Genomic DNA, 27,265 nt, shown 5'->3' with positions numbered 1-27,265 from the left:
ACCTGATCCTTTTGCACCTCAATCTTTCCCCGCATCAGGGTCTTTTCCAATGAGTTGGCTCTTTGTATTATGTGGCCAAAGTATTAGAGCCTCAGTTCCAGTATCACTACTTCCAATGAATATTCAGGATTGATTTCCTTTAGGAATGACTTGTTTGATTTCCTTGATGTCCAAGGGACTCTCAAGAGTCTTCTCCAGCACTACAACTCAAAATCATTGATTATTCCTTCGGTGCTGAGCCTTTTTTATGATCCAGTTTTTACATCTGTATATGACTAATGGAAAAACCATAGCTTTGATTATATGGATGTTTGTCGGCAAAGTGATGTCTCTGCTTTTTAATACACTGTCTAGGTTTGTCATAGCTTTCCTTCCAAGGAGGAAGTGTCTTTTAATTTCAAGGCTGTAGTCACTGTCTGTAGTGATTTTGGAGTCCAAGGAAATAAAATCTGTCACTGCTCCCACTTTCCCCTCTTCTAATTGCCATGAAGTGATGGGACCGGATGCTATGATCTTAGGTTTTTGAATGCTGGGTTTCAAGCTAGCCTTTTCAGTCTTCTCTTTCTCCTTCATCAAAAGACTCTCTTTAGTTCTTTACTTTCTCCATTAGAGTGGTATTATCAGCATACATAAGGTTGTTGATATTTCTCCTGGCAATCTTGATTTCAGCTTGTGATTCACTCAGCTCGGCATTTCGCATGATGTACTCTGCATGTAAGTTAAATAAGCAAGGTGACAATATATAGCTTTGTTGTACCCCTTTCCCAATTTTGAACCAGTGTGTTGTTACTAGTTCTGGTTCTCCTTGTTGCTTCTTAACCCACATACAGGTTTCTAAGGAGCCAGGTGAGGTGGTCTCATAGTCCGATCTCTTTAAGACTTTTCCTCTTGTTGTGATCCACACAGTCAAAGGCTTTAGTGCAGTCAGATGTGAAGCAGAAGCAGATGTTTTTTTGGAACTCCTTTCCTTTTTCTATGATTCAACAGATGTTGGCAATTTGATCTCTGGTTCCTCTACTTTTCCTAAATCCAGCTTGTACATCTGGGAGTTCTTGGTTCACATACTGCTAAAATCTATCTTGAAGAATTTTGAGCATAGCATGGGAAATGAGCACAATTATACAGTAGTTTCAACATTCTTTGGCATTGCCTTTCTTTGGGATTGGAATGAAAACTGACCTTTTCTAGTCCTATGGCCACTGTTGAGTTTTCCAAATTTGCTGACATGTTGAGTGTAACTAAAATGTTAAATGCTGTTAAAATACACCATCATCTTTTATGATTTTAAATAGCTCAGTTGGAATTCTGTTACCTCATTAGCTTTGTTCATAGTAATGCTTCCTAAGACCAACTTAACTTCACATTCCAGGATATCTGGCTCTAGGTGAGTGACCGCACCATCATGGTTATCCAGGTCATTAAGCCCTTTCTTTTATAGTTCGTCTGTGGACTCCTGCCACCTTTTTATAATCTCTTCTGCTTGTGTTAGGTCCTTACCATTTCTGTCCTTTATCAAGCCCATCCTTGCATAAAATATTCCCTTGACGTCTCTTTGCCATGACCCATCTGTCTTGGGTGGCCCTGCATGGCATGGCTCATAGCTCCATTAAGTTATGTGAGCCCCTTCTCCATGACAAGGCTGTGATCCATGAATGGGGTTATAATTTATGCAGTTTAATCTCAGTGAAAAATATATTTTTAGATTTGAAATTATACTACTGTTTACTGACAAGATGCTTAAACTGTCATTCAATTATTACAATAAACATAATTATAGAGTGTAAGAGATCAGGAAATCAAGTAGCTTCTTACAGCACAGGCAGCTCTCATCTGTTGACAAGCGTGTGCAACATTTCCATAGATTGTTTTGTCTTAACACTGTCCCAGCTTCAGGTCACATCTATTATTCTGTGCATTAAACAACAGTTCCCTGTGATGTTAAGAGTATGAGTATGAAGACCAACATTTGACCTAAAGGTTAGTTTCAGAGGACTGTGATTTCCCACAAGCACAGATATCAATATATCAATAATAAATTTCCTACTTCACAATCCTAGAAGTTAGACATTTTTATTTTCAATAATATTAACACTAAAAATAATGAAGCAACCTTCTAAAGAATCTACAAGCCCATTTCAAACGCAATCCTGTATATGAAGAAAACATATGACTATTCCCACAGAGTTCATTTCAGGATTTATCATGTTGAAACAATGTCACAGTAAAATAGCACTAAGGAAGGAAATGTATTGAAAGGCGGCCCATTTCACTACTTTTTAAACTTCAATTCAGAAAAAGGCCAGATTCATCTTTGTTGCTTCTTTCAAGTGATATCTCTATAAAAATGGATACCATCTTTTCAAAGTTAAAGAAATTTAAGAGCTTGCTAAACACAGTTCGGTAGAAAGTAACATGCAAAATTCATCCTGACTTGAAAAAGGACCTTTGGATTCTTTACTGGTTACATCAACTCTTGCCTCTCTTCTGAAAACTGTAGTACAGCTATCGAGAGTAATGTGTATGCATTCATTCATTCAACAAACAATAGGGAAACACCCAATATTATTTTCAGGGACTAATCCTGTTGATCTGAAAACAAATATGAATAAAAACAATTCAAACTCTAAAGGAAAACAGAATCTACTGGACTTCACACAGTAGTAAAAATGAAGTGACAAAATAGTGTGTTCATTGTTTACTGAGGCATCTAGGGGCTTCCTCTTGGCTCAGCTGGTAAAGAACCCACTTGCCAATGCAGGAGATGAGGGTTCGATTCTCGGGTCAGGAAGATCCCCTGAAGAAGGAAATGGCAGCTGGCTCCAGTATTCTTGCCTGGGAAATCCCACAGAGGAGCCTGGCGGGCTACAGTCCAGAGGGTTGCAAAGAGTCAGACACAACTTAGCGACTGAATAACAAGAACAACAAATCTGGTTTCCAGCTCAGCCATCCAACTGGTTTCTCTATGGTGAAAAAGCACTTTCCAATCCGGCAAGTGCTTGTCCTTCAGTGCTCTTGCACTGTCCCTGTCCTTCAGTGCTCAAGCACTGTGCTCTTCACTAACACCTTCAGTACCTTGTAACACCTCCTTCATTTCTAATAAAGTGACATGAATTAGCCAGCCACATGACCCTCACATACTGTTTTAAATGGGCACTGAAGGACAAATTAAAATTACGCCAGTATTTAAAAAAATACCCTTGCAAACACACACACGAATGCTTTGCACACACCACTGAACAGTCTTGTAAGGTGGGTTCCGGGCACGCTCACCTTCACAGTGCTGACAAGCTGGCCGTCGATGTAGAGGGTTGCAGTGCTGTTCTTCAGCATCCCTTTGCTCATCACCAGAACCAGGTGATGCCACTGTCCCTCAACGATCAGTTCTCCACAACGGAAGCGAGCACAGCATGGCAGAATCTCATAGAAAGAGGATTCTTCACTAAAATCATCAACTGAAGGAGGAGGGGGAAGAAATTGAAAACTCATCATCATCCTCATTCTAACAGTTATTCACATTGAGACTTCCACTCTGTTGGGCTAATATCTTGCTGTTGTGCAGTCACTGAGTTGCATCTGACTCCTGCGACCCTGTGGTCTGTTTCCTGCCAGGCTCTTCTGTCCATGGGATTTCCCAGGCAAGAACACTGGAGATGGTTGCATTTCCTTCTCCAGGGGGGTCTTCCTGACCCAGGGATTGAACCCATGTCTTCTGCTTCAGCAGGTGGATTCTTTACCACTGAGTCACCTGGGAAGCCCAGACTATTATGATGGTGATGTAAATAAAAATACCTTATTCACTGAATAACTTAACTGTAGTAAAAAGTAAAACCTGGGATATATTTCACTCATTTCTGCTCAAGATGCATAGTCATAATCAAAGTTATGATAACTAATGAAATGAAAAATAAATAGACTGTAAAATAAATTTACGACAGACAAAAAGAGATTAGTTGAATATTACCCATTATGGTCTGTTATAGAACATCTTTTAAAATCATAGTTTAACATGCATTCGATTATAGACTTAGAAAAATAAAAAAGAAAATTAAACAGTTTATTTTTGCTTTATGCCTGTTCAGTGATACAAGGGGGGGGCAACTATTTGTTCTTACTTTGTAGTTGTACGGCCTTGACCTTTAGCTGACGACTGTTGGTAATAAAGTGATTTGTGGACTGGAAAATTTTTTCTTTTTTAATTGGAAAGATATTTTCTTTTGCTCTGGGGATCTGCTAACATTTGCAATCATTTCTTGACTCTAATCTGGCTTGCCTCTGCTACCGAGTATATTGCCAAATCATGCCAGGATATAACAGGTTAAGTACTAACTTAATGCTAAAATAGTTAATTTATCTTTTATAAGAATTCAAAAGAAGATGGGACAGCAGCAGAAATCCAGATGTTAAAAACTCATTCCTCCCCACAACCCAAGAAAACTTTTTAAGAAAGAGCTAATCTTAACCATTTACCTTAATGCAGACCCAGTGGTTTTCAGGACAAACTCATATAATATACTGACAATTAAAAGTTTGTATTATTTTCAGAAACAAGCACAAATAAAACATCATACTTTTGGAATCTTAAAATATTTTCATACACTGAAAAGCCAAGATTTTATTTTTAAATGACAATTCAGAGTATACATCTACTGATGGGGCCTAGTGTCATGGACTAAGGGATGCAAAAGGAAAGATAAAAGGTATGGGTGAAACCAAGAACTCTTCCCTCTCCCTTCCCTGGTTAGTAGACTGAATCCTCTTGAGAGCTGTAGAAGATGAAAAATTTTTCTGAGAGCTTCACATTCTGACTCAGGCTTAAACTAAGATATACCCAGCATTCAGTGGTGTTTCAGGATATTTAGTGAGCCAACCAGTTCTGACAACTTTAAGTTACCTAGGCATCTTAATGAGCTGTAGCTGATCAGAGGATAGATGCTTATAAAAGTAATATTGTTAATATTACTAATGTGTATGTTACTACAATTTCCAATGATATATTAACTACTGTAGTCTTGTAAATTATATTCAGTGAATGATACAGTTAGAAAACATTTTTTATTGAAATATCCCCAGACCCAATCCAAACTTTTCTATTAAATTCTACCCTCTTTCCAAATTCTCCATTATTATTCACTTAACTCATTATTCCCTTTTCAATTTTTAGGTGGTAGGGTCCAGATTACAAAAATAGAAGTATCATGAGTGGGAACTTAAGACTTCTGGTAGGGTAAACGGACAACAACAAAATAAAAATTAAAATCTATGAAGTCCAGGTAAGTGGTAAAGAATATAAACAAAGGCTATGACAGTGGGCATAGGGAGGAAAGGAAAATTCAAGCAACATTAAGGAGCGACAGTATAGTAAGACTGAGTAGAAAGGAGGGTAGCTTCCCAGCTGAAGTTTCAAGGATGATTTGAGGTATCTAGATAGGATAGCTTGCTCCTTGAAAGGAAAGCTATGACAAACCTAGACAAGATATTAAAAAGCAAAGACATCACTTTGCTGACAAAAGTCCGTATAGTCAAAGCTATGGTTTTTCCAGTAGTCATGCATAGCTGTGAGACTTGGACCATAAAGAAAGCTGTGCGCCAAAAAAGTGATGCTTTCAAACTGTGGTGCTGGAGAAGACTCTTTGAGAGTCCCTTGGACAGCAAGGAGATCAAACCAATCAATCCTAAAGGAAATCAACCCTGAATATTCATTGGAAGGACTGATGCCGAAGCTCCAATACTTTAGCCATCTGATGCAAAGAGATGACTCACTGGAAAAGACCCTGATGCAAGGAAAGATTGAGGGCAGGAAGAGAAGAGGAGAGCAGAGGATGAGATGGTTGGATGGCATCACCAATTCAATGGACATGAGTCTGAGCAAACTCCAGGAGACAGAAGAGAGGAAGCCTGGTGTGCTGCAGTCCATGGGGTCGCAAAGAGTCTGACAGAACCAGTGACTGAACAACAACAGAAGACAGGATAACTGCTAGTGAGGGTGCTATTCACCAAGACAGGAAAACAGAAGGAAATGCAGATTTTAAGAACAAGTATTTCTGTTGACTTTTATTCACATTAAGATGTCTAGTGTGCAGTGAACATATGAGGACAAAGCCTGGGACACAGACAAATTAAAAAATTTTAACTTCACAGTGTCCCTGAGGTTACAAAGACATAATGCTAACAGAAAATGGATGTTTTCTCATGAAAAGCTAGTTGAGTACAAAGACTAAACATAAAAGCTTGAAGAATATGAATTTTAAGAGGAAGATGGAAGAGAAAGCTGTTGAAGGAAATTGCGAGAGAGGTCAGAGACATAGTGAAAGAACAGAGGGAGTAGATATCTCAAGACAGGAGGTAGTCTAAATTAGGAAGAAAATAGAAACAGAATCAAATGCCACAAAATGGGCAAATAAAGGATTTTAAAGTAGTTCCTGTATTGATGCCTAACTCTGTGCTGATCGTGGTTAAGAATCCTAAGACAAGAAGCCTTACTATCCAACTGATGAGTTAATATTCATATTCAATTAATAAGTGAATAGTGACTACAGGTGAAGCAATATATGCTATTATTTTATTTAGTTAAAAGACAAAATTAGATGATAAAAAAGAGGTATGTTTATATGCAAATGCTTATATTCAGAGCAAAGAAAATTCAGTGAACTGATATTTCTATATTATTTTATTTGTATCTTTTAGGAAGATCCTCATGAATGCCTTGAGTTTGAAGTCAACAATGTAATGGTATGGCATGTTGGAGGGAATTAAGAGAAGTAGGATTATTAAATGGTCAGTATTAAGCCTTGAAGGTTAGCAGTGAATAAAGTAATTACAATGTTACTGTGTCTAGCACAGAGTGGCACATATGGTGGGCAGGTGCTCAATGAATATTCATTAGTCAAGCAGAATTCACAGCCAATGAAAATCCTTACTAAAATGTATTAAACAAGCATCCTGCTTTCCTAGCAAAAGCTGTGATTTCTTGGCGAGCAGAGATGAATCCTTATTTTAGGACCTCTCTCCACTGTTTTCTATATAAGTATCTTTCGAAAGTGAAAGTGCCCTGAAATTTCACCAGTAAACAATCATCAAGCTATCATATAACCTATTCTATTCTATAATAATTTAAATGAGAGAAGAATTACCACTGGACCTCAAAACTGAATATTACAATGAAGTCTGGTACTTTTAATAACTGCCAGGAATCAAAAAGAAAAAGGCAGATACTGACCATAATTTTGGAGTAGTTCCTCTTTGGTGGAGACAATCAGAGACCGATCTTTTGCAGAGAGAACTATGGCAAGGCACACATAATGGTGCTCAGAAGAATTTGCTCGGCGAACAACAGTAAGGAGTCTGACTGGGTGGTTACTGGGAGGAGAACTAAAATGTTCAATGCAAAACCAGCTGGAGTAGCTTAAGCCAGATGGAGGAGGGAAGAATCGTTCACCTAAAGTGAAAATAGAAAAATAACAATAAGAGAGTTTGTGTTGACTCATATTTGTATTTGAAAAAGGTGCCAGAAAAAGCAAAATCTCTAAATAATACATAGTCTGCTAAAAAAAAAAAAAAAAAATCTCATAAGCAGAGAAAGTAATACTCACCGGAACCAATGCCGCTGACCACGGCCCCATCGATAAGACCTGTTGTGACAGCATTGTTTGTAGGGGCATTGTGAGGGGCCAGACTGGGCAGGAACAGGCAGCTATTAAGTAAAAGATAAAGTACATTTTAGAGGGCAGTTGTTTTCTTCTCTTATTGCTATGTACTTACCACAGTGAAACAAACTACCATTATTTAAGGGTAATCAGAGATAAGAGATTATGGAATAAGTCTGGATGCCTAACAAAGTCCTTCCCTTCTTTTAATTATGAGAATATCAAAAGACATTTTAAATTAAAAAAAAATCATAGTATAATTTGCACATGGTAAAATGCACCAATGTATAATCCTGTTCAAGATACTGGAACAATTTCATCATCATATTTATAGAGAAAGTCCCTTGTGGCCCTTCCTGGTGAGTCACTCTCCTCTGTTAACACTGTTCTGATTAGTTTCGCCCAGTCCCAAATGTGTTTTAATTCACTTTCTGAGAATACACAACAATGTTCTTAAAACACAATTTATGTATAAGAATCCCTCAAAAAACTAGCACAGATATAGATCTTTTAGCATTTATATCCATTTTGAGGCTAAGTGACTTATAAATATGCTATTCTAGATTTGCTATAGATTTCTTTTTTAAAAATGATTAATATATTTTATTCAAGAAATTATAAGCAGAGGAGTGTCTCTATTTTTTTTTTTTTTTTTCTTTTTGGCCTCGCAACTTGCAGGATTCTCAGTTCCCCAACCAGGAACTAAACCTGGGCCAGCATAGTGAAAACCAGAATCCTAACGACTAGGCCACCAAGGAACCCCTCCTAGACTCTATTGTTACTTCTACTATTATAGTTTTTTTCTGCCACTTGCAAGTATTTACTCATTTAATGTGATAGTAACTGAATACATATAATGTGTAAGCTAGTAAGTTAGGTCATTTGAGGGAAAAAAATGATGACAAAACCTTTTAATTTGTATGTTATCTGTAACTTTATTGTACTAAATCAGGTGTTGATAAACATTTTCTTGAGCAGGCCTGATCATCAATATTTTATGCTTTGCAGACCAGATAGTCTCTATCACAGTTTTGTATTCCAACATGAAAATATTATAAATAATGTATATGCATAAATGAATGTGGCTGTGTTAAAATGGAACATAATTTACAAAAAAAGAAAGAATTTTCAAAAACAGATTTGGACTGTGGACCTTAGACTGCTGATTCCCATACCATACCAACTTATTAAGCATAATAATTGAAAATAATTAAATCTAAAAACTTTAAAATAACCTACTCAAGAACTCAATCATTTGAAAATATATAGCTGTATTGTATCATTTGAAACTCAATGATTGAAACTCAATCATTTGAAAATATACTGTATTGTACTTGAGTAAATTTAAAACCAAAGGTCTATTTGTCAAAGGCAAGACTGAGGCATAAAATAATATAAGGTTTGGCTACCTTGCAAATTTCTTACCCAAACCCTTCAAGGGATGTGTCAAATTCAACAAAAGCTGGAGTAACTGATGACCCATGAAGTCTGATGTCATGTGGGGTTGTCATGGAGACCAGACATTTCACTCTGGTTAGGGGTACAGTACTTCCTTCTGCAGATTTCACTAGGCTCTTGCTTATCCGGTAATGGTTATCTTCATGTAAGCTGAAAACATTATCAGAACCCAGACCTTCCATGGATGTGATCATACCTGTAAGTCAAAGAAAATCTCTTGGGAAGAATATCATGCAGATTTCTAAAACAATGACTTTAACAAGACTGATTAATTTTTAAATACTACTCTTTCAGTTTCAATCTACACAATAATTTTACTTTTAAAGTCTAAAGTTTTAATTTCATTTATGTTCATTTTAAAACTTAAATATCACCATTTTTTACTTTGTTATTTATTACTAATGCAATAAAAACACTGCAGAAATGTTGGAAACTACAGAGTACAAGTATAAATCAGATAGAAAAAGAATAAAAATCACCAATGATCACTATCTAAGCCACAGGTACAGTAAAATTATAAACTACAATTAATGATGTTCATAGAAGCCAGATTATACTTTTATTCCACAAAGTTATTTAATATTTATCTTTGAGAAGAAAATATTTGAGAAGCATTATAAAAGAAACAGTTCATTTTTCTTATTAAAAAAAAAATCAGACATTAATAGCAGAAACTTGCTCCTCCCATTTTTCCCCCATTTTTAATTCTTCTAACTATTAAACATGTGATCACAAAAATACTTGAATTGAAAAATCCCTATATGCATGCAAATGGTAAACAATTTCAAGAACAACAAAATAAATTTTATACAAGCTGTTCTATTCTTTTAGGAATATATCACAAATGTCATGGAGAAAATATTCCCTCTCAAGATGAACCCTATGAATTTACCTGTTTCCCTCTTAAGTGTGCTAACCATTCAGGCAACCATAAACATCTTTCAGTATTCTCTTAGAGAAAGGAACTATATTTGTCAGTTCTAAGGAACTATGTAAAGTACAAAAACAACAAAAAATATATATACATGCAGGGGATGTACATTAACTGATAAGAAAAACTGAAATACTCGTCTTCCAATAAAACTGTGTTTGAACTTGAAAGATCTTCAGGTTTCCAGAACACAGTATTCGCTCATCACTGATAAACCATAGGAAATATTAAGGTTGAAATAATGGTTAAAGGCTGTTCAGTCTCTTTGATTCTCGCCTGAAAAAAGGGGTGAACTACATCCTTTAAGAATGGGCATTCTAATTTAAAAAAAGAAAAAGAGGAAAAAAAGGGGCATTCTACTCTTCTAAGTTTTATTCTTTTCTGCTTCACTAGTAATGGTCACTTCAATTCATCAACACAGAGGCCTTAACTATGGCTAATAATCAGACAAAATAAACTGTACTATTAAAACCCAACAAATTACAGAATTAATGCTGGGAGGAAATCCAGGGCAACTGAGCTCTCTAGTGAGAACATTCTCCCCAGAGCTTGTGCGTGGATGGAATCTGGTGCTTTTCCATGGTCCATGATGGACAGGTAGGCAGCTCCTACATCTGCTAACACACCCTCCCATCATCCTTCTATCAAAAACTTCTATTCCTTGGAGTTCCTCATTAGCAATCCTATCACAGCCCTCTCTGTGAAACTGTCAGTTGTTTTTTTAAGTATATTCTTATAAAAAAAAATTTTTTTTAAGTCTTTATTGAATTTGTTACAATATTGTTTCTGTTGTTTACATTCTGGTTTTTTGGCCATGAGGTATGAGGGATCTTAGCTCCCACATCAGGGACTGAACCTGCACCCCCAGCACTGGAAGGCGAAGTCTTAACAACTGGACTACCAGGGAAGTCCCCCATCTACTACTGTTGGCATTTCACTCCCCCTTCTTCCCTGCACTAACTCTTGCCAGTGTACTGGGGGATGTCAACCTAACACCCCACTTCTATGATCACCTTTCCTCCAATGAGCTTTGCCTCTGCTTCACTCCAGAGCCAAAATTTGGGCACAGTTCTCTTCCTTGCTCTTCTCACTGCTCCAGTTTTGATTGCTATTATCCTATCTCCTTCTTCCAGTTCTCCCATTCTTATCCTCTCACTACATTTGCTCTTCAGCCATGCCACTCTTCTCCCTCCCAGTGATCCGCTCCTTTTCTCCCAGCCTTGCACTAGCTTTTTCCTCTATCTATCCCATTCTCCTCGGCTATTGTTATTAGCATTTAAAATTTCCCATTCTTCATGTCCTCCTGCACCAACTGTCTTGCAAAGCCTCAGTCTTTTAATAGTCCAATCAACCACTCTGGTCCAGGCAGCAAAAGTTAATTGAGAAAGGCAGAGAGATTATGGATCCTCTGAGAAAGGGGCAATCCCCTTTCCAAACCAAGGGTTATTCTTTACATAGTTCTCATCTTCTCTGGATGTTACTTACATCAATGCTTCTTCCGCCATCCCTATCAACTGCTTCTCCAGTCAATGAGATTTATGTTTTTCTACTTAAATAACAATGAACAAAAACCAACAAACCCTTTTATTCCATAGTCGAACTTCTCTTGAAATACTATTCATCCTCTACAGGATTTTCATTTATAAGATAAACCCAGAAAAGGGAATTTCAAAAGTCAACTTACTTCTCATCTCTGGCTCAAAACTCAGTGAACTTGGTTTGTGGACCCTATATTGTTTTAGCAGTTTTTTGTCCCAGGCACCACAATTTAACGGACTTGCCAAACGCAAAAACTCCCTAAAGAGGAGACAAAGCAAAGTTATTCCTTGATTGAGAACATTATATAACTCATAAACTAAGCACACAAAAAATGATTTAATGAATTATAACAAACCAAAAATGCTAAAGCAATCCAAACAGTTTTATAATATACAATGTTAATTTTATGTTTTAACCACGAACCATTGAAAAGAGCACAAAATATTGTGACAAGTTAGAAAATGAAAACAGAAGAGCATGTTCTCCTGGAATGTGATACAAATCACATCTGTGATACAAATATAGTGAAATGTTACGGGATTACACAAATAGAAGCCCTTTATACCTAGTCATTTATGGCATCGTGTAACAGGAAAAAAATAAAATAAAAAAGACTTTTTTGAATTTTCAAGTCCGTACAGCAATATACCCAAACATTTAGAAGTCAGGTACCCTTTGTCAGTTTTTCACAGAGAGAGCGCAATATAATTAGCTTGTAACTCATGGCTTATTGACAGCTAGGTGCTTGTACCACCATGCAGCCTTCTCTTCTGATAATTCATTCACTGTGAAAACCAAGCCTGTCGAAATGCTTGGTTTCCATTGCTTTCTCTGGTTATCTAAGCAGGCAATACAAGTTATTTAGTAAATACAAGTATTAGGTGTGAGATACTCTCTCTCACTCACTCATTCACCGTCTCTACTTTTAAAGTAGCAGATCACCAGAAAGGATCAGGGGAAATCTCCATGCTGCTTTCAAAACTTTCGGTCTCTGAATACACCCATAATGTGATGGTCACCACAAGCAGAGGCCGTCTCAGTAGCGTAGTCAGTGTAACAGTGAGCTGTACTCATTAGTGAGTGTAATAAGGACTACCACGCCACCTGCTGCAATACTGTTCAACCTGCAACGGTTTTTCTTAATCCACCATTAGCGTGGGGTCAGTTAAAAAATATTAATTACAAATACAGTCCAACCATTTTTAAGAAAGTTTTAAAAGTTTATGAAAAAGGGGTACAAGTTGATTTACACATTAAATATGTTTGGTTAAGTAACTTAAAGGAAAGTCTTTTTTTTTTTTTTTTTTAATGTTGTTTTATCTGTAAAACACAGATGAAAATAACTTTTTTATATTAAAAAAGTTATTCAAATATACCTATTTCTTGAATGGCTAAATTATGCAAGGTACATTCATACCATGGAACACAACTCAGCAACAGAAAGAAACTCTTGATATACAACAATTTAGATGCATCTCAAAGGCACTGTAATAAGCAGAAAAAGCTCATCACAAAAGGTCATAAATTATATGATTTAATTTATGTAACATTTTCAAGGTGACAAAATTATGAAGCTGAAGAACAGATTAGTGGTTTCTAGGGATTAGAGATGGCGGGAGTTAAGGAAGTGAATATGATAATATAGGGGTAGCACTGGGGAGAGCCTTGTGACATCTTAATTGTTGTTGTTTAAACCACTAAACTGTTGTTGTTTAGTCACTTAGTTGTGTCCAACTCTGCAACTCTATGGGCTGCAGCCCACCAGGCTCCTCTGTCCATGGGATTTCAGGCAGGAATACTGGAGCAGGTTGCCATGCCCTCCTCCAGGTGATTTCCCAACCCGGTGATCAAACCCATGCCCCCTGTATTGGCAGGGAGATTCTTTACCACTGCCACACGGGAAGCCCTAACTGTGTGATGATGACATCAATCTGGCCCAAGTGATAAACAGCAGGGAACTACAGTGCACGTAGATACATAGTACCAGTGTCAGTTTCTTGGTTTTGATGATGGACTCTAGTTACATAATATGTCACCACTGCAGGAAAGGAGGATGGACAACAGAACCTCTCTTCACAACTTCCTCTGAATCTGTAATGATTTTAAAATTTTAAAAGTGTTTCTTAAAAGAGTTCATCAAGTGTTCATAACTCTCAAGTAAATGCAAGTCATATAAATATAACATGACTTCGTTTTTAAAGCATGGTGACTTTGCTGGATTCTAGGAGGAGAAACGGCCAATAACAAACACATCACTTTTACTAATAACTAGACTTAACTGTTTCTATATTTTGCCCATTTTGGTGGTGGTCTGGTTTTGCCCACAGGTAACTGAATATATGTTTATAAAGCAAGAACTCTTGACTACAAAGCCTCTGCAAATGGCCATCACTCATGGCGGCTTATCTGAACGTGAAGAAGAGAAGGCACTGACCTGAGCACCATGGGTTCCAGCGCTTGAGAGGCTAATCGCTCGAACATGCGCTGGAGGGGTGGGTGCAGCGAGTGGTCCTCGTCAGCCAGAGCAGCACTGCACCGCTGCAGCAGTCGTGCATGGAGACCAGCTTCACACATGACCTGCTGGTTTCTTTCCGTGTGCACCAGGGATTGTAAAATATTGGCCACGGCAAGTTGAAGGTCCAAGGCATGCTGGAGTTAACAGAGAAATCTGTGACACCAGGGCATTCTTAATAAGATAGGTGATAGTTCTCTCCCTTTAAAAGGTGAAGCACACCTTTCAATATGAGGTGTCTCTAGACACTTCAAATTACATTTAGATGAATTAAGTAGCTGGCATAGAGGCACAAAATAATCCCGGAACAGGACTAAGGAAATATTTCCAATCTTCATTTTCTTAGAAGCATATCCAGCATCCAGCTAGACTCCATTCTCTTTCAAGTCCATCATATTACATGACTATATACAAGTAACAGTATTTTTGTCTAAAGTCTTTTTCATGGTAGGTAAATAATCACATTAAAAGCCTATAGTTAACATTCGTGACACTTCAGGCCTTAGAGACCATACAGCATTTTAACAAAACTGGTCACCCAAACTCTAGTTCATCCAAACTCTAGTGCTACAACTAAAAATACATCAACAGCCTGAAAATGGTATCTTCAGTTATTTCTCTCCTGGTCTTATTAACAATTATCACTGCTGAGCAGGATTTACAAGGAGAAACAGAATTATTTTAGCACTAGAAGTAATCCTCTTGCATTTTTAACAAACAGGGGCAATCCTAAGATGGCAGAGGAATAGTATGGGGAGACCACTTTTCCCCTCAAAAATCCATTGAAAGAACATTTGAATGCAGAGCAAACTTTACAAAACAACTTCTGAATGCTGGCAGAGGTCATCAGGCACCCAGAAAAGCAGTCCATTGTCTTCGAAAGGAGGTAGGACAAAATATAAAAGATACAAAGAGAGACAAAAGAGTTAGGGATGATCTGTCCCCGGAAGGGAGTCTTAATAGAGGAGAAGTTTCCAAACACCAGGAAACCCTCTCACCAGTGGGTCTGGGGGAAGTTTTTGAATCTTGGAGAGCAACATAACCGGGAGGAAAAATAAATAAATAAAACCCACAGATTACGTGCCTAAAGGCAACTCCCAGCAGAGAAGTACCCCGGACGCTGGCATCCACCACCAGCAAGTAGGGGTGAACGGAGAGGAGTGGGCAGCACTGCTTAGGGTAAGGACTGGGCCTGAATGCCCTGAGGGCAATCTGAGGGAGCTAAGGTGAGATAGCAACCTAACCTGGGGGATAGCCAGAGAGAGAGAAAGAAAGAAAAAAAAAAGAGAGAGAGAGAACTATCTCGTGAGTCCTAACCTAAGGCACTGCCAGCCTGCTCACAGAACAAAGGACTGAGCGAATACCAGAGAAGAGCTAGCTGGCTGCGGACTGGCGGCCCATTCCCTGCCAGAGGCAGGGGTCACGCGGGTTCCAGCCAGAGTGAGAAAGGGGCAAACTCAGCCGCAGAGAGGACATCCCCTACCTAACTGCGAACAGGCTTCCAGTTTCTAACCAAAGACTTCCTGAGATTCTGGACGGTTGACATCCACTGGAGGGTCGCAGCCAGAGATCAGCAACCCAGAAGACACACACGGCATACCAGAGACGGGCGTGCCCAGAAACCAAGGCTGGTACCGGGGTACGGCACAAAATGCAGGCCCAACCGAGTCTGCGCCTTTGTGGAGTACCAGAGAACTTGAACCTGAGCAGCTTAGACCTGGGAAGTGCAACCCTGGGCATGCTCCCTGCATAGCAACCTGCAGCCTGAGCAGTACAGACTGGGAAAGCACACACGCTGTGAGCAGGGGCAGATCCAAGTGTGGCCGAGACACTGCGAGCACTCCCCACACACGCCAGTGATATTTGTTTGCAGTGTTCCTCCCTCCCCACAGCACAACTGAACAAGTGAGCCTAAACAAGAGACCACCTTCGCCCCCTTGTGTCAGGGCAGAAATTAGACATTGAAGAGACCTGCAAACAGAAGAAGCCAAATAAACAGAGGGAACCGCTTTGGAAGTGACAGGTGCAACTGATTAAAATCCCTGTAGTTAACACCGACTACATTGGAAGGGGCCTATAGATATTGAGAAGTATAAGCTAGAACAAGGAACTATCTGAAACTGAACTGACCCACACTGCCCACAACAGCTCCAGAGAAATTCCTAGATATATTTTTGCTATTATCATTTTTTGTTAATTAAAAAAAAATTTTTTTTCTTTTTTTAAGTCCTCTATTACTCCTTTAATTTTCATTTTTATAAGCTACTATTACCTTGCAAAAAAAACACACTATTTTTAAAGCCAACTTTATATATATTTCTTATACTTTTTGTGATAGTTTTTTTTTTTTAATATTGTATTTTTGAGAGTCTAACCTCTAGATTTTTAATCTTTGCTTTATAGTATTTGTTATCAGTTTTGTACATTTAAGAATCCAATCTTCACTACCCATTTTACTTAGGAGTGTGATTATTGGCTTGATTACTCTCTCCCCCTTTTGACTCTCCTTTTTCTCCCCCAGGTCACCTCTATCTCCTCCCTTCCCCTTCTCTTCTCAACCCAACTCTGTGAATCTCTGTGGGTGTTCTGGGCTGCATAGAACACTTAGGGAACAGAGCACTGCCTAGACCTGTCTCTCTCCTTTTGATTCCCCCTTTTCTCCTCCTTCTCACCTCTCTTTCCTTCCTCCCTCTTCTCTTCTCTGTGTAACTCCGTGAACCTCTCTGAGGGTTCCAGACTGTAGAGAGCACACAGGGAATTGTTTACTGGCTAGCTTGCTCTCACCCCTTTTGATTCCCCCTCTTCTCCTCCTGGTCGCTTCTATCTTCCTCCTCACTCTTCTCTTCTCCATGTAATTCTGTGAACCTCTCTGGGTGTCCCTCATTGTGGAGAATCTTTTCACCATTAACCTAGAAGTTTTATTATCAGTGCTGTATGGATGGAGAAGTCCTCAGGCTACTGTAAGAATAAGACTGAAAACCAGAAGCAGGAGGCTTAAGCCCCAAACCTGAGAACACCAGAGAACTTCTGACTCCAGGGAACATTGATAAGAGATCATCCAAAAGCCTCCATATCTACACTGAAATCAAGTACCACCCAAGAGCCAATAAGTTCCAGAGCAAGACATACCATGCAAATTCTCCAGCAATGCAGGAACATAGCCCTGAGCTTCAATGTACAGGATGCCCAAAGTCACAACAAACCCACAGACAAAACTCACTACTAGACACTTCATTGCACTCCAGAGAGAAGAAATCCAGCTCCACCCACCAGAACACGGAGGCAAGCTTCCCTAACCAGGAAACCTTGACAAGCCACTTGTCCAACCCCACCCACAGGGAGGAACCTCCACAATAAAGAGGAACCACAAACTGCCAGAATACAGAAAGGCTACCTCAAACACAGCAATCTAAATAAGATGAAAAGGCAGAGAAATACTCAGCAGGTAAAGGAACATAATAAATGCCCACCAAACCAAACAAAAGAGGAGAAGATAGGGAGTCTACCTGAAAAAGAATCTAGAATAATGATAATAAAAATGATCCAACATCTTGAAAACAAAATGGAGTTACAGATAAATAGCCTGGAGACAAGGATTGAGAAGATGCAAGAAATGTTTAACAAGGACCTAGAAGAAATAAAAAAGAGTCAATTAATAATGAATAATGCAATAAATGAGATAAAAAACACTCTGGAGGGAACTAACAGTAGAATAACGGAGGCAGAAGATAGGATAAGTGAGGTAGAAGATAGAATGGTAGAAATAAATGAAGCAGAGAGGAAAAAAGAAAAAAGAATTAGAAGAAATGAGGACAACCTCAGGGACCTCTGGGACAATGTGAAACGCCCCAACATTCAAATCATAGGAGTCCCAGAAGAAGAAGACAAAAAGAAAGGCCATGAGAAAATACTCGAGGAGATAATATTTGAAAACTTCCCTAAAATGGGGAAGGAAATAGTCACACAAGTCCAAGAAACCCAGAGAGTCCCAAATAGGATAAACCCAAGATGAAACATCCTAAGACACATATTAATCAAATGAACAAAGATCAAACACAAAGAACAAGTATTAAAAGCAGCAAGGAAAAAACAACAAATAACACACAAGGGGATTCCCATAAGGATAACAGTTGATCTTTCAACAGAAACTCTTCAGGCCAGAAGGGAATGGCAGGACATACTTAAAGTGATGAAAGAGAAAAACCTACAACCCAGATTACTGTACCCAGAAAAGATCTCATTCAGATATGAAGGAGAATCCTAAAGCTTCACAGACAAGCATTTTAACAAACTGTACTCTAAAACACTTGTCACTGAGTGAAAGTTGCTCAGTCATGTCCGACTCTTTGCAACCCATGGACCATACAGTCCATAGAATTCTCCAGACCAGAATACAGGAGTGGGTAGCCTTTCCCTTTTCCAGGGGATCTTCCCAACCCAGGGATCACACCCAGGCCTCCTGTATTACAGGCCGATTATTTACCAGCTGAGCCACAAGGGAAGCCCAACAGACAGACAGGCACGTGTATCACCTAACAAATAAACCGTACTCTAAGACATATGTTATTACTATTCATTAAAAAAAGTTAAGACTCAAATAGAAGAATCCTGTTTTTCCCCTTTATCTATTTCCGTATGTGACATAGAAAGGTTCTGTATCACTTTTTTGGCCCCATCCCCTTGCTTGTGCACTCACACCTTTCACTATTAAAGACAGGGAGGCACTAATATACACAAGCTTACTTCTGGCTGTGTCACTGACCCAACAGAGGCCAGAAGATCCAGCATAGCAAGCATGGCTCCAGGATGGATGATGACGGCATCAGAACTCGAGAGAGATGAAGTTGCCACGTGTGGTTTCAGGTCAGCAATGTTTTTAGGAGGGTAGACGGGGGGAGTAGAAACAGAATGATATGCGTGCCTGTGAAAAAGAAAGAAGGGTAATTGGGTATTTAATTTCAATCATAGTCTCTGTTCATTTTCTTCATCTTCTATTACTTTAAGGTTGGGAAATTAAAAAACCTATATATTATCAATTCTTAGTGAGTCACATACAGACAATTTCACTATCAATTCTTCTGGGTCTTATATGTTTTTACCATTTACTATTGGAATTGTTTCATTCAAGAATGGTGCATGATAACTAGTTGACACTGCTCTAAGGTATACTTGAAAGTTGCTACAAGAGTAGATCCTAAAAGTTCTCATCACAAGGAAAAGAAGTATTTTTTCCTTGAATCTATATAATGGATGTTAACTAAGCCATATGAATACACATGCTAAACTTACATAGTATAGTACATCAATTATATCTCAGTAAAACTGAAAGAAAACAAAGGAGAAAAAAAAAGGATAATATATGCACCAGAAGATATAAAGAACAGGTTAAATTACAGTGACTGAAAGCTCTAGAAACAACAAAGCTCTAGGAAAGATGACAATTCTGATAATTTATGATCAGAGTACAGGTCACACTAATCTCTCAGTGAGATTGTTTTCTTTTTAATTACCTATGTGTTTTTAAACTTTCCTTGAACCAAGGGCAATATAATCAAGAACAAACACGATCAAACAAGATGGCCTACTCTATAACTGGTTAAACTGAGTCAGGGTTGGCTTCAAATCCTGGTTCTGTGCATGTGCGCTCAGTCATGTCCGACTCTTTTGAGACCCCATAAACTTTAGCCTGCCAGGCTCCTCTGTTCATGGGATTTTCCAGGCAAGACTACTGGAGTGGGTTACCATTTCCTACTCGAAGGGATCTTCCTAACCCAGGGAAAGAAATTCCGTCTCTTGTGTCTCCTGGAATGGCAGGTGGATTCTTTACCAAAGCACCTTCTGGGAAGACTGGCTACCTGGCAATATAGGTATTAAGCATCAAGGGAGTTTTTCTTTAGGTTACTTAACACTAGATTCATCCTTTTTTTCAGAGAAGGAAATGGCAACCCACTCCAGTACTCTTGCCTGGAGAATCCCATGGATAGAGGAGCCTGGTGGGCTGCTGTCCATGGGGTTGCACAGAGTCGGACATGACTGAAGTGACTTAGCATGCATGTATGCATTGGAGAAGGAAATGGCAACCCACTCCAGTATTCTTGCCTGGAGAATCCCAGGAACAGAAGAGCCTTGCAGGCTGCCGTCTATGGGGTTGCACAGAGTTGGACATGACTGAAGCGACTGAGCAGCAGCAGCAGCATCCTTTATTGCATTATCTTCCCTACCACTGAAAATATTCATCACAATTTTTTCAATCTTGGGATATGTCCCGAATACCCATTTCATCTCATCAATGATATCCTCCTTCTAGTTCATATTTTCTTCTACAATTCATGAATTTTGCACATTTTGTGTCTTGGCACAAGGAAACAGATGCTTGTGGCTTCGACCTATGGGAGCTCTTTGTTCCAGTGAATCGGTTTCGGCATAATTTGTCTAATGCTGAGCTCTGTCACCGAGAGCAGTGCAGTTTCAGCTCTCTGGCATAAGAGCAGCTTGGGAAACAGATGCTTTAAGTCACTGATTTAGTAGCAAAGAATTGGCACTGCCACGGTCTTTTTTTTTTTAAGTACCATTCTCTTTTTAACAGAGATTCTAGGAAAGTATTCAGCTTCACTTAAAAAACATGCTCTCCCCATTTATTTAAAGTCAGCATTATCCTCCACCTACTCATTTTTTTATTCTCTTTTTCTTTTTCTGTTTTTGTTCAGAAAGATTTAATTTCTAAATTTACTAAGGTAGATTTCTAAATGCTCATTACCAATAGGTATACTCCTCTTATGTTTCTCCCCTTATTCTTACTCTTTTCACTTGGAAAAAAAGTCCATGATTTCTCCACTGTGTAATAGGGACTCCAAACTGAAGAATTTCATAAAACTTGCTTTCATTACACACAAAAAGTAGCCCAAATGTGAGGGTAAGAAACATAGATTCTAATTGTATATTCTAATTACAGGTCTTCTCAAATTATTTCTGAGTTGCCTGATATAAATTAGAACTTAAATTATGGATATGTATAGCTAGCTAGGAAGAAGTCCTTTATGCCTTTGGAAACTGAACTCTTTACTAATATTGACTATTATAGTGGTAAACTTTCAATCTTTTATAAAAATATTCTAATGCAGGAATTACATTTATTCTTCTCAAACAAGAAAAATACTGTAAACATTGTAGAAATCTAAAACATGATATATATTAAGTAAGATGGGGTCTATCTTAATGGGCATTATATAACAATTAATTCTTACTAAGTCACTTAAGTATATCACAGGTATTAAATTACTTTCTAAATTTAGAGATTATGGTAAACTTATTAGACAGATAATTATCAAACAAGACCTAACCATTTACAAAGATAGGATAAAATGACATTTCAAGGTTTTGTTAATTTTTATGTTGCAGTTACTTTTAAGGCCTAAAGAAATTGCAATTTAACATTTCAATCTAAATTCTCATATACACCTAAGACTTCTCTACCTCTTTCAGGAATATATATTTAAATATTTAAATTCTGAATTTGCTTTACATCAATTATCATCAAGTGTGTACAGGCACTGAGTAACGGGAATCGTGTCTGAATGATAGCTAGTATTTGCCACTGTTTTCCATAGAGTCTTGGTTACTATTTTATATTTTGTTTTCACTTCCTCTAACTCTGATTAGATACTGTTCAGCTACAGTTCTGTTTCATTATTCCTTCTGAATAATGAAAAAAACTATGCTTTTAGTTTTCCAAAATAAGTTTTCTTAGTTCTTCAACTCTTAAAATATTTAGAGAAGACTCTTGAAGCTTTTACATGCCAGACAAGTATCACAATTTCAAATTTTCCTTAGTATCTTAATCTCCACAAGCCATAAAACTAACACAATGTAGGTTTTCCCTTTTTGCCAAAAGAAAGAAAAAAAAAAAGTTTTGTCACAAGAAAAAAGATCCCCATAAACTGGTGTAATCTGAGATGTTCTTGAGATATTCTAACTTTGAAAGTTACTATGCTGTGAAATAAAAAGATTTCTTTCAGCTTATGATTTTTACCACTGAGCAAATGTATGTAACCTGACTAGAATGGCAACCTGAAAACGTCAACACTGATCTTATTATTAGTATGAATGGCACTGGGAACCCTTGAGGGTAACATCAGATTGTAAGCTGGATTAGAATTCTCATGAATAAGATACAACTCAAGCTACAGCTGTCAATTCAGTGACAGTCTCCCCTTAGGTCAAAGACAGGGCATCCTTACATGTAGCCGTCCTGCAAATGTTGACAAAATGTTTTTGATCTAAGGCCTTAAATAGAATAAAATGCTATTTTTTCCTTTGTCAAACTACTATTTAAATAAATAGTAAAATCTGATAAATTTTTAAATATTTGTTCCTTTAATCTGTGAATTTCTATTCCAAGTTTTTTGTAAATTCTGGTTAATATTTAATGACGTAAATGTTTTTAAACCCAGCAATTTTTAAGCCTTCATGTATGACAGAGTTGTAAATGTGATTTTTTTTTAACTAATTAAAACTATTTGGTAATTGAAACTATTGTTCTAACATTTAGTAGTTTTGTGAGATAGTGGGCACACATGAATCTTCCAACACAAATAATATCTTTTATGCTATTTACTTTAACAATAGAAAAACACACTAGGTCAACTCAAGCTGATTTTATAATTTCTTGAATTAAGAACTGCTCTTTAAAAAAATGGAAAAGTTTTTAAGTATAAGTACATTGAACAATGCTAAATTCCTTTATGAATATTCATGAGCTAATAGAAGAAAATGAGCTGTAAACTCCAGTGTACATTTAAGAGAAAAAGGAAAATATAAGCCCATATACCTAATGAATATTACTATTAAAATACATTAAAATACTAAATTTGTATAGTACTAAATTATCAACAACTCTATTCAACTTTCAAAACATGAACCACAGAAACAAAATTAAACAGCACAGCAGAACCTCAGGCTCATTTTTTAAAAGCCACAATGTGAGAATATTAATACAAGACCTAAGGACTAGTACTTGTTTATGAGGAAACAAGGGAAGGAAGAGATTTTGGTGCCAAGTGCACAGACTATGATCATTTTAAGTACAGGTTAAAAAATGGAATCTCAAATGAATCTTAACTATACTTCTGTCAATCAACTGCTGGTTCTTTATGTGTATGTGCTCAGTCGCTCAGTCCTGTCTACTGTTTGCGACCCTAGCCAGCCAGTCACGTTCAACTCTTTGCGATCCTAGCCTGGATAAAGGTACGATAAAGCCCATGGGATTTTCCCAGCAAGAATACTGGAGTGGGTTGCTATTTCCTCCTCCAGGGTTTCTTCTCGACCTAGGGATCCAACCCCAGTCCCTTGCACTGCAGGCAGATTTTTTAGCCCTGAGCCACTGGGGAACTTTACAGTCATAAGATTTAAGTATGAGGTAGACTACATCAGCTTAGAAAGAGATTTACACACAACTGATGAAAGCAGGAGCTAGGGTAGGGTTTTTTGTTCACTTTTTCAAAGGTTAGCCAGTTCAGTCTTCATAACAGCATCACATTTCAACTGGTTGAACCTGATTGAGAAAATACACATTTCCTCAGCCAAGGCTGGCATGTTCATTTTGGAGTAACACTAAAAACCAAAGAATGATCCCATGCACATTTAAAGTGAAAAGAAAAAGCAGAAAAGTATCCTACCTAAAGACACATTACATCATCTTTTCTAAATTAATATTAATAAAATACATGTTTGCTTTAAAAGGCACATTTTAGTCTACAGTTGGATGACAAAATTCTACATGTCCTTCATATCTTCATAGCATTAACACACTTTACTCTCACAAATATACTCAGCTGAAGCTGAAAATTTAAAAAACAAAGAACTCAAATAGAAAGGAAAAAAAAAATCGATCTGTTGCTGTTGTTTAGTGGCTAACTGGTGTCTGACTCTTTTGTGGCCCCATGGACTGTAGCCTGCCAGGTTCCTCTGTCCACGGGATTTCCCAGGTAATACTGGAGTGGGTTGCCATTTCCTTCTCCAGGGGATCCTCCTGACCCAGGGGTTGAACCTGTGTCTTCTGCATTGGCAGGCGAGCTTTTTACCACTGAGCCATCAGGGAAGCTCCAAGTTATTCAATACAAAGCACGAAATCCACATTAATATATCATTAAGCACAGGAGAAAAAAAAAAACCCAAGCAAACAAAGATGGACTGCTATTATTAGATCAGTACCTTTTCCTGGACAAAGCTGGAGTCCCCCAAGGAGAGGGAAGAGAAGACTCACTTGTCAGGCAAGGAGGGATGTGTTCTGCACGACTATAGACAACAAAACAGACAGGGGGGAGGTCAGAGAGGTTAGAGCAAAACACCAGGAGGGCAGCTGGTTAGTTTCACAAGCAATACCAGTAAAAGTTTAATAGGGAACAACCTCCATACTCAGCAGGAACAAGGAACAAGACTACAACACATGCACTGAGGGAAACAGAAAAGCATGCTTAAGGCAGATGCTTATCCATCAAGGTTAACATTTAACATATTTGTTAAACAGACTGCTGTGGGCCTTGTTTTTTTTTTTTTTTTTTTTTTTGGACAAAGCAAACTGAAAATAAGGTATGCTAACTAGGATAAGTTAGAAAACAAGGGAAAAGAGGTTGAACCTAAATATACAAATTTTAACTTTAAAAACATTTTATTCCCTGAATACTACACTCTCCCATGTCTTCTATAAGTTAACAATATATAACAATAAATATGCACTTTTATATTCAAGACAGGAAAAATTTGAAAACTTTTTTTTACATTACCTGTATTTTCTATCTAAATATTAAGGCCTAAGAAATATTAAGAAACAAGAAACATCTCAGTAGGTAGGTCAGAGTTGATCATTTTACAGTTAGGGATATAACAGAGTTACTTGCTTTATTGACAGGGACATTATATTAACAGAAACAGTTCATTTGTTTTATGAGATAAAACTATTGTAACTGTTAAAAGTGATCATGCTTGGGGAAAATGAGCAGCCAGATCACTCTTACATTAGTTTCAAAGTGAGAACTTGATGGAAAACACACTCCTGAAAATAAGGGATTTAGATAAAGCAGGCTTACGATCTTAGAATCCTAGATTTCCCTCAGATTTTATCTTGATATATTGTAATCGTTCATTTATGTGTTTGAATTTTTGTACTGAAGCTAAAGGATGGACACAAACAGAGAAGCCTTGTGCTCAGCGGAACTCTCAACGCCTAGCATCGTCACGTGACACGTGGTAGATGTTCATTAAGAAACTGTTTAATGAAGGAATAAGCAAATTAAACTCATAGACTCTTGAACTATCAGTATCTCCCAGGAAGACACATCACTTTTTGAGGATTATAAAATGTAGATTCTATGTTGAGACTACATCATCTGTCTGAAAATACATTAATCGTAACCATGTTCTCCTCTTAATAATTAACATCAATTAAGTCTGGATGTACCTACTGTTCTTGAGGAAAAAGAGAACACAAGAAACACCACCATGAGAACTAAACGTCATAGAAACTGTTCTATTAGGCGCACTGAGAGCTTAACTCTAACCCTGGTTTGACAAATATTACACAGATGTCCGTGCTGAAAAGCTTAACATCAGGGCAACAGTAATGTTCACATATAAAGTGATAGATAAGTGAATGAGAGAGAAGATCCATGTGCTTTCTTTTTAACCTAAAATATAATTCAAGCCTTAATGTTGAAGTCATACATAACACATCCTTAAATTCAGAGTATGGCGCAGAGTCCTACCTGTCAAAAGAATCTGTGGCTACTCTGTAGAGATAAATAAAGAGTTTACTGCAGTGCCGCAGAGTGGGTGACACCGAGTCCATCGAGATGACGTCTTCCTCTAAAAGTCTTTGAAATGGCTGAGTATTTGAAGGGAAGACATTCATGGGGCTGATCTTTCTTAGGTCTGAGAAGCAGCCAAGAAATCGAACGGCGTCTGCCAGCTTCTCATACTGAATCTCTGTTTTGAAGAAGTGTGAGTTGGCTGGCTCATAACGCATGGCTGCAGTCAGTGTGCAGAACACGGTGTGGAGAAGTTCAAACACGTGGCCCTGGCTCACTTTCTCCCACCCATTCTTGGGGGGCGCACTCAAAGACCTTTCCATAGCCACGAGCAAGGACGTAACGTACACAAAGCCTCCAACCTTCCTAAAGACTGTTCTGGAACGGTGACTTTCTCGAAGGACCGACAGGAGGGCCTACGGAGGACAAAAAAACAACACAAACTTATAATTCAAATTAAAGAAAAAAAAAACGAACCCATACATGAATGTCCAAGGGGAATGCCATTCTGTGAATATCTGATAAGAGTATTTTTGTTATTTACCCAAAAAGCAATCTTATGAAGCATGTAAAATATTTTGCTAATTAAAAAATGCCATATTATAAGCAGGAGAAAATTTTAGAAAACACATCACATATTGCTTTTGATAGAATAATGGCCAACACCAAATCCTGGGTGAAAAAGCTTTTCCTATGTATTGGATGAATAAGGACATCAATGAAGTCATTTTTCATTTTTACCAAGTAATTTTGCTAAGTAGGTAAAATACATGTTCTAGTACAATATTACACAATCATGAAAACTTTTGACTCTGTGTATATAAAATGATTTATTCTAGAAAGGATGAGAGAGATGATCAGGCAGCCAAGACCTGCAGTATTTCAATTCATATAAAATGACCATATCCTGATACTTTCGAAAAAGGAGTCACTTCATGGAGTTACTGGGCATTCTTCCTTGCAGAGTGAACTACAGCCAGAGGGTTGAAAGCATGTTCATCCCCAGAATAGCTACAAGGCCAAACAGGTAAGACAATTTTTTATAGCTATCAGTAATCCTATGCATTGGACACTATTACTATATGAAGTGCCATACTTTTAACTGTGTTCATTATTAAAAATAACACATTATAAAATAACTAACCTTTTCTGGGGCACTTACTATATACTGGTGGTGGTGGTTTAGTTGCTAACTTGTCTCTGACTCTTCGACCCAAGGGACTGTAGCCCACCAGGCTGCTCTGTCCATGGGATTTCCCAGGCAAAAACACTGGAGTGGGCTGCCATTCCCTCCTCCATGGGATCTTCTTGATCCAGGGATTGAACTCATTTGTGTCTCTTGCATTGCAGGAGGATTCTTTACTGCTGAGCCACCAGAGAA

General features: G+C 37.9%; 1 protein-coding gene across 7 annotated transcripts in view; it reads right to left on the bottom strand.

Annotated features, from left to right (window-relative positions):
- Nucleotides 1-27,265, bottom strand: part of WDFY3 (WD repeat and FYVE domain containing 3) — a 287,453-nt gene that overhangs the window by 112,888 nt on the left and 147,300 nt on the right. For 6 of the 7 annotated variants that reach the window (XM_044945700.1, XM_044945697.1, XM_044945695.1 and 3 more), the window contains 9 exons: nt 25,843-26,300; nt 24,293-24,376; nt 18,827-19,004; nt 14,006-14,220; nt 11,714-11,829; nt 9,069-9,297; nt 7,590-7,690; nt 7,217-7,435; nt 3,271-3,452 (listed from right to left, as the gene is read on the bottom strand). In XM_044945700.1, the coding sequence (XP_044801635.1) occupies nt 3,271-3,452; nt 7,217-7,435; nt 7,590-7,690; nt 9,069-9,297; nt 11,714-11,829; nt 14,006-14,220; nt 18,827-19,004; nt 24,293-24,376; nt 25,843-26,300 (1,782 nt within the window). The remainder of the gene's footprint in view (nt 1-3,270; nt 3,453-7,216; nt 7,436-7,589; nt 7,691-9,068; nt 9,298-11,713; nt 11,830-14,005; nt 14,221-18,826; nt 19,005-24,292; nt 24,377-25,842; nt 26,301-27,265) is intronic. The other variant, XM_044945699.1, reaches the window with a different exon arrangement.

The sequence above is a fragment of the Bubalus bubalis genome, chromosome 7, assembly GCF_019923935.1.
Source record: "Bubalus bubalis isolate 160015118507 breed Murrah chromosome 7, NDDB_SH_1, whole genome shotgun sequence".
Taxonomy (NCBI): Eukaryota; Metazoa; Chordata; class Mammalia; order Artiodactyla; family Bovidae; genus Bubalus; species Bubalus bubalis.
Note: the sequence above shows the minus strand (reverse complement) of the source record. Positions and strands in the feature narration are given on the sequence as shown.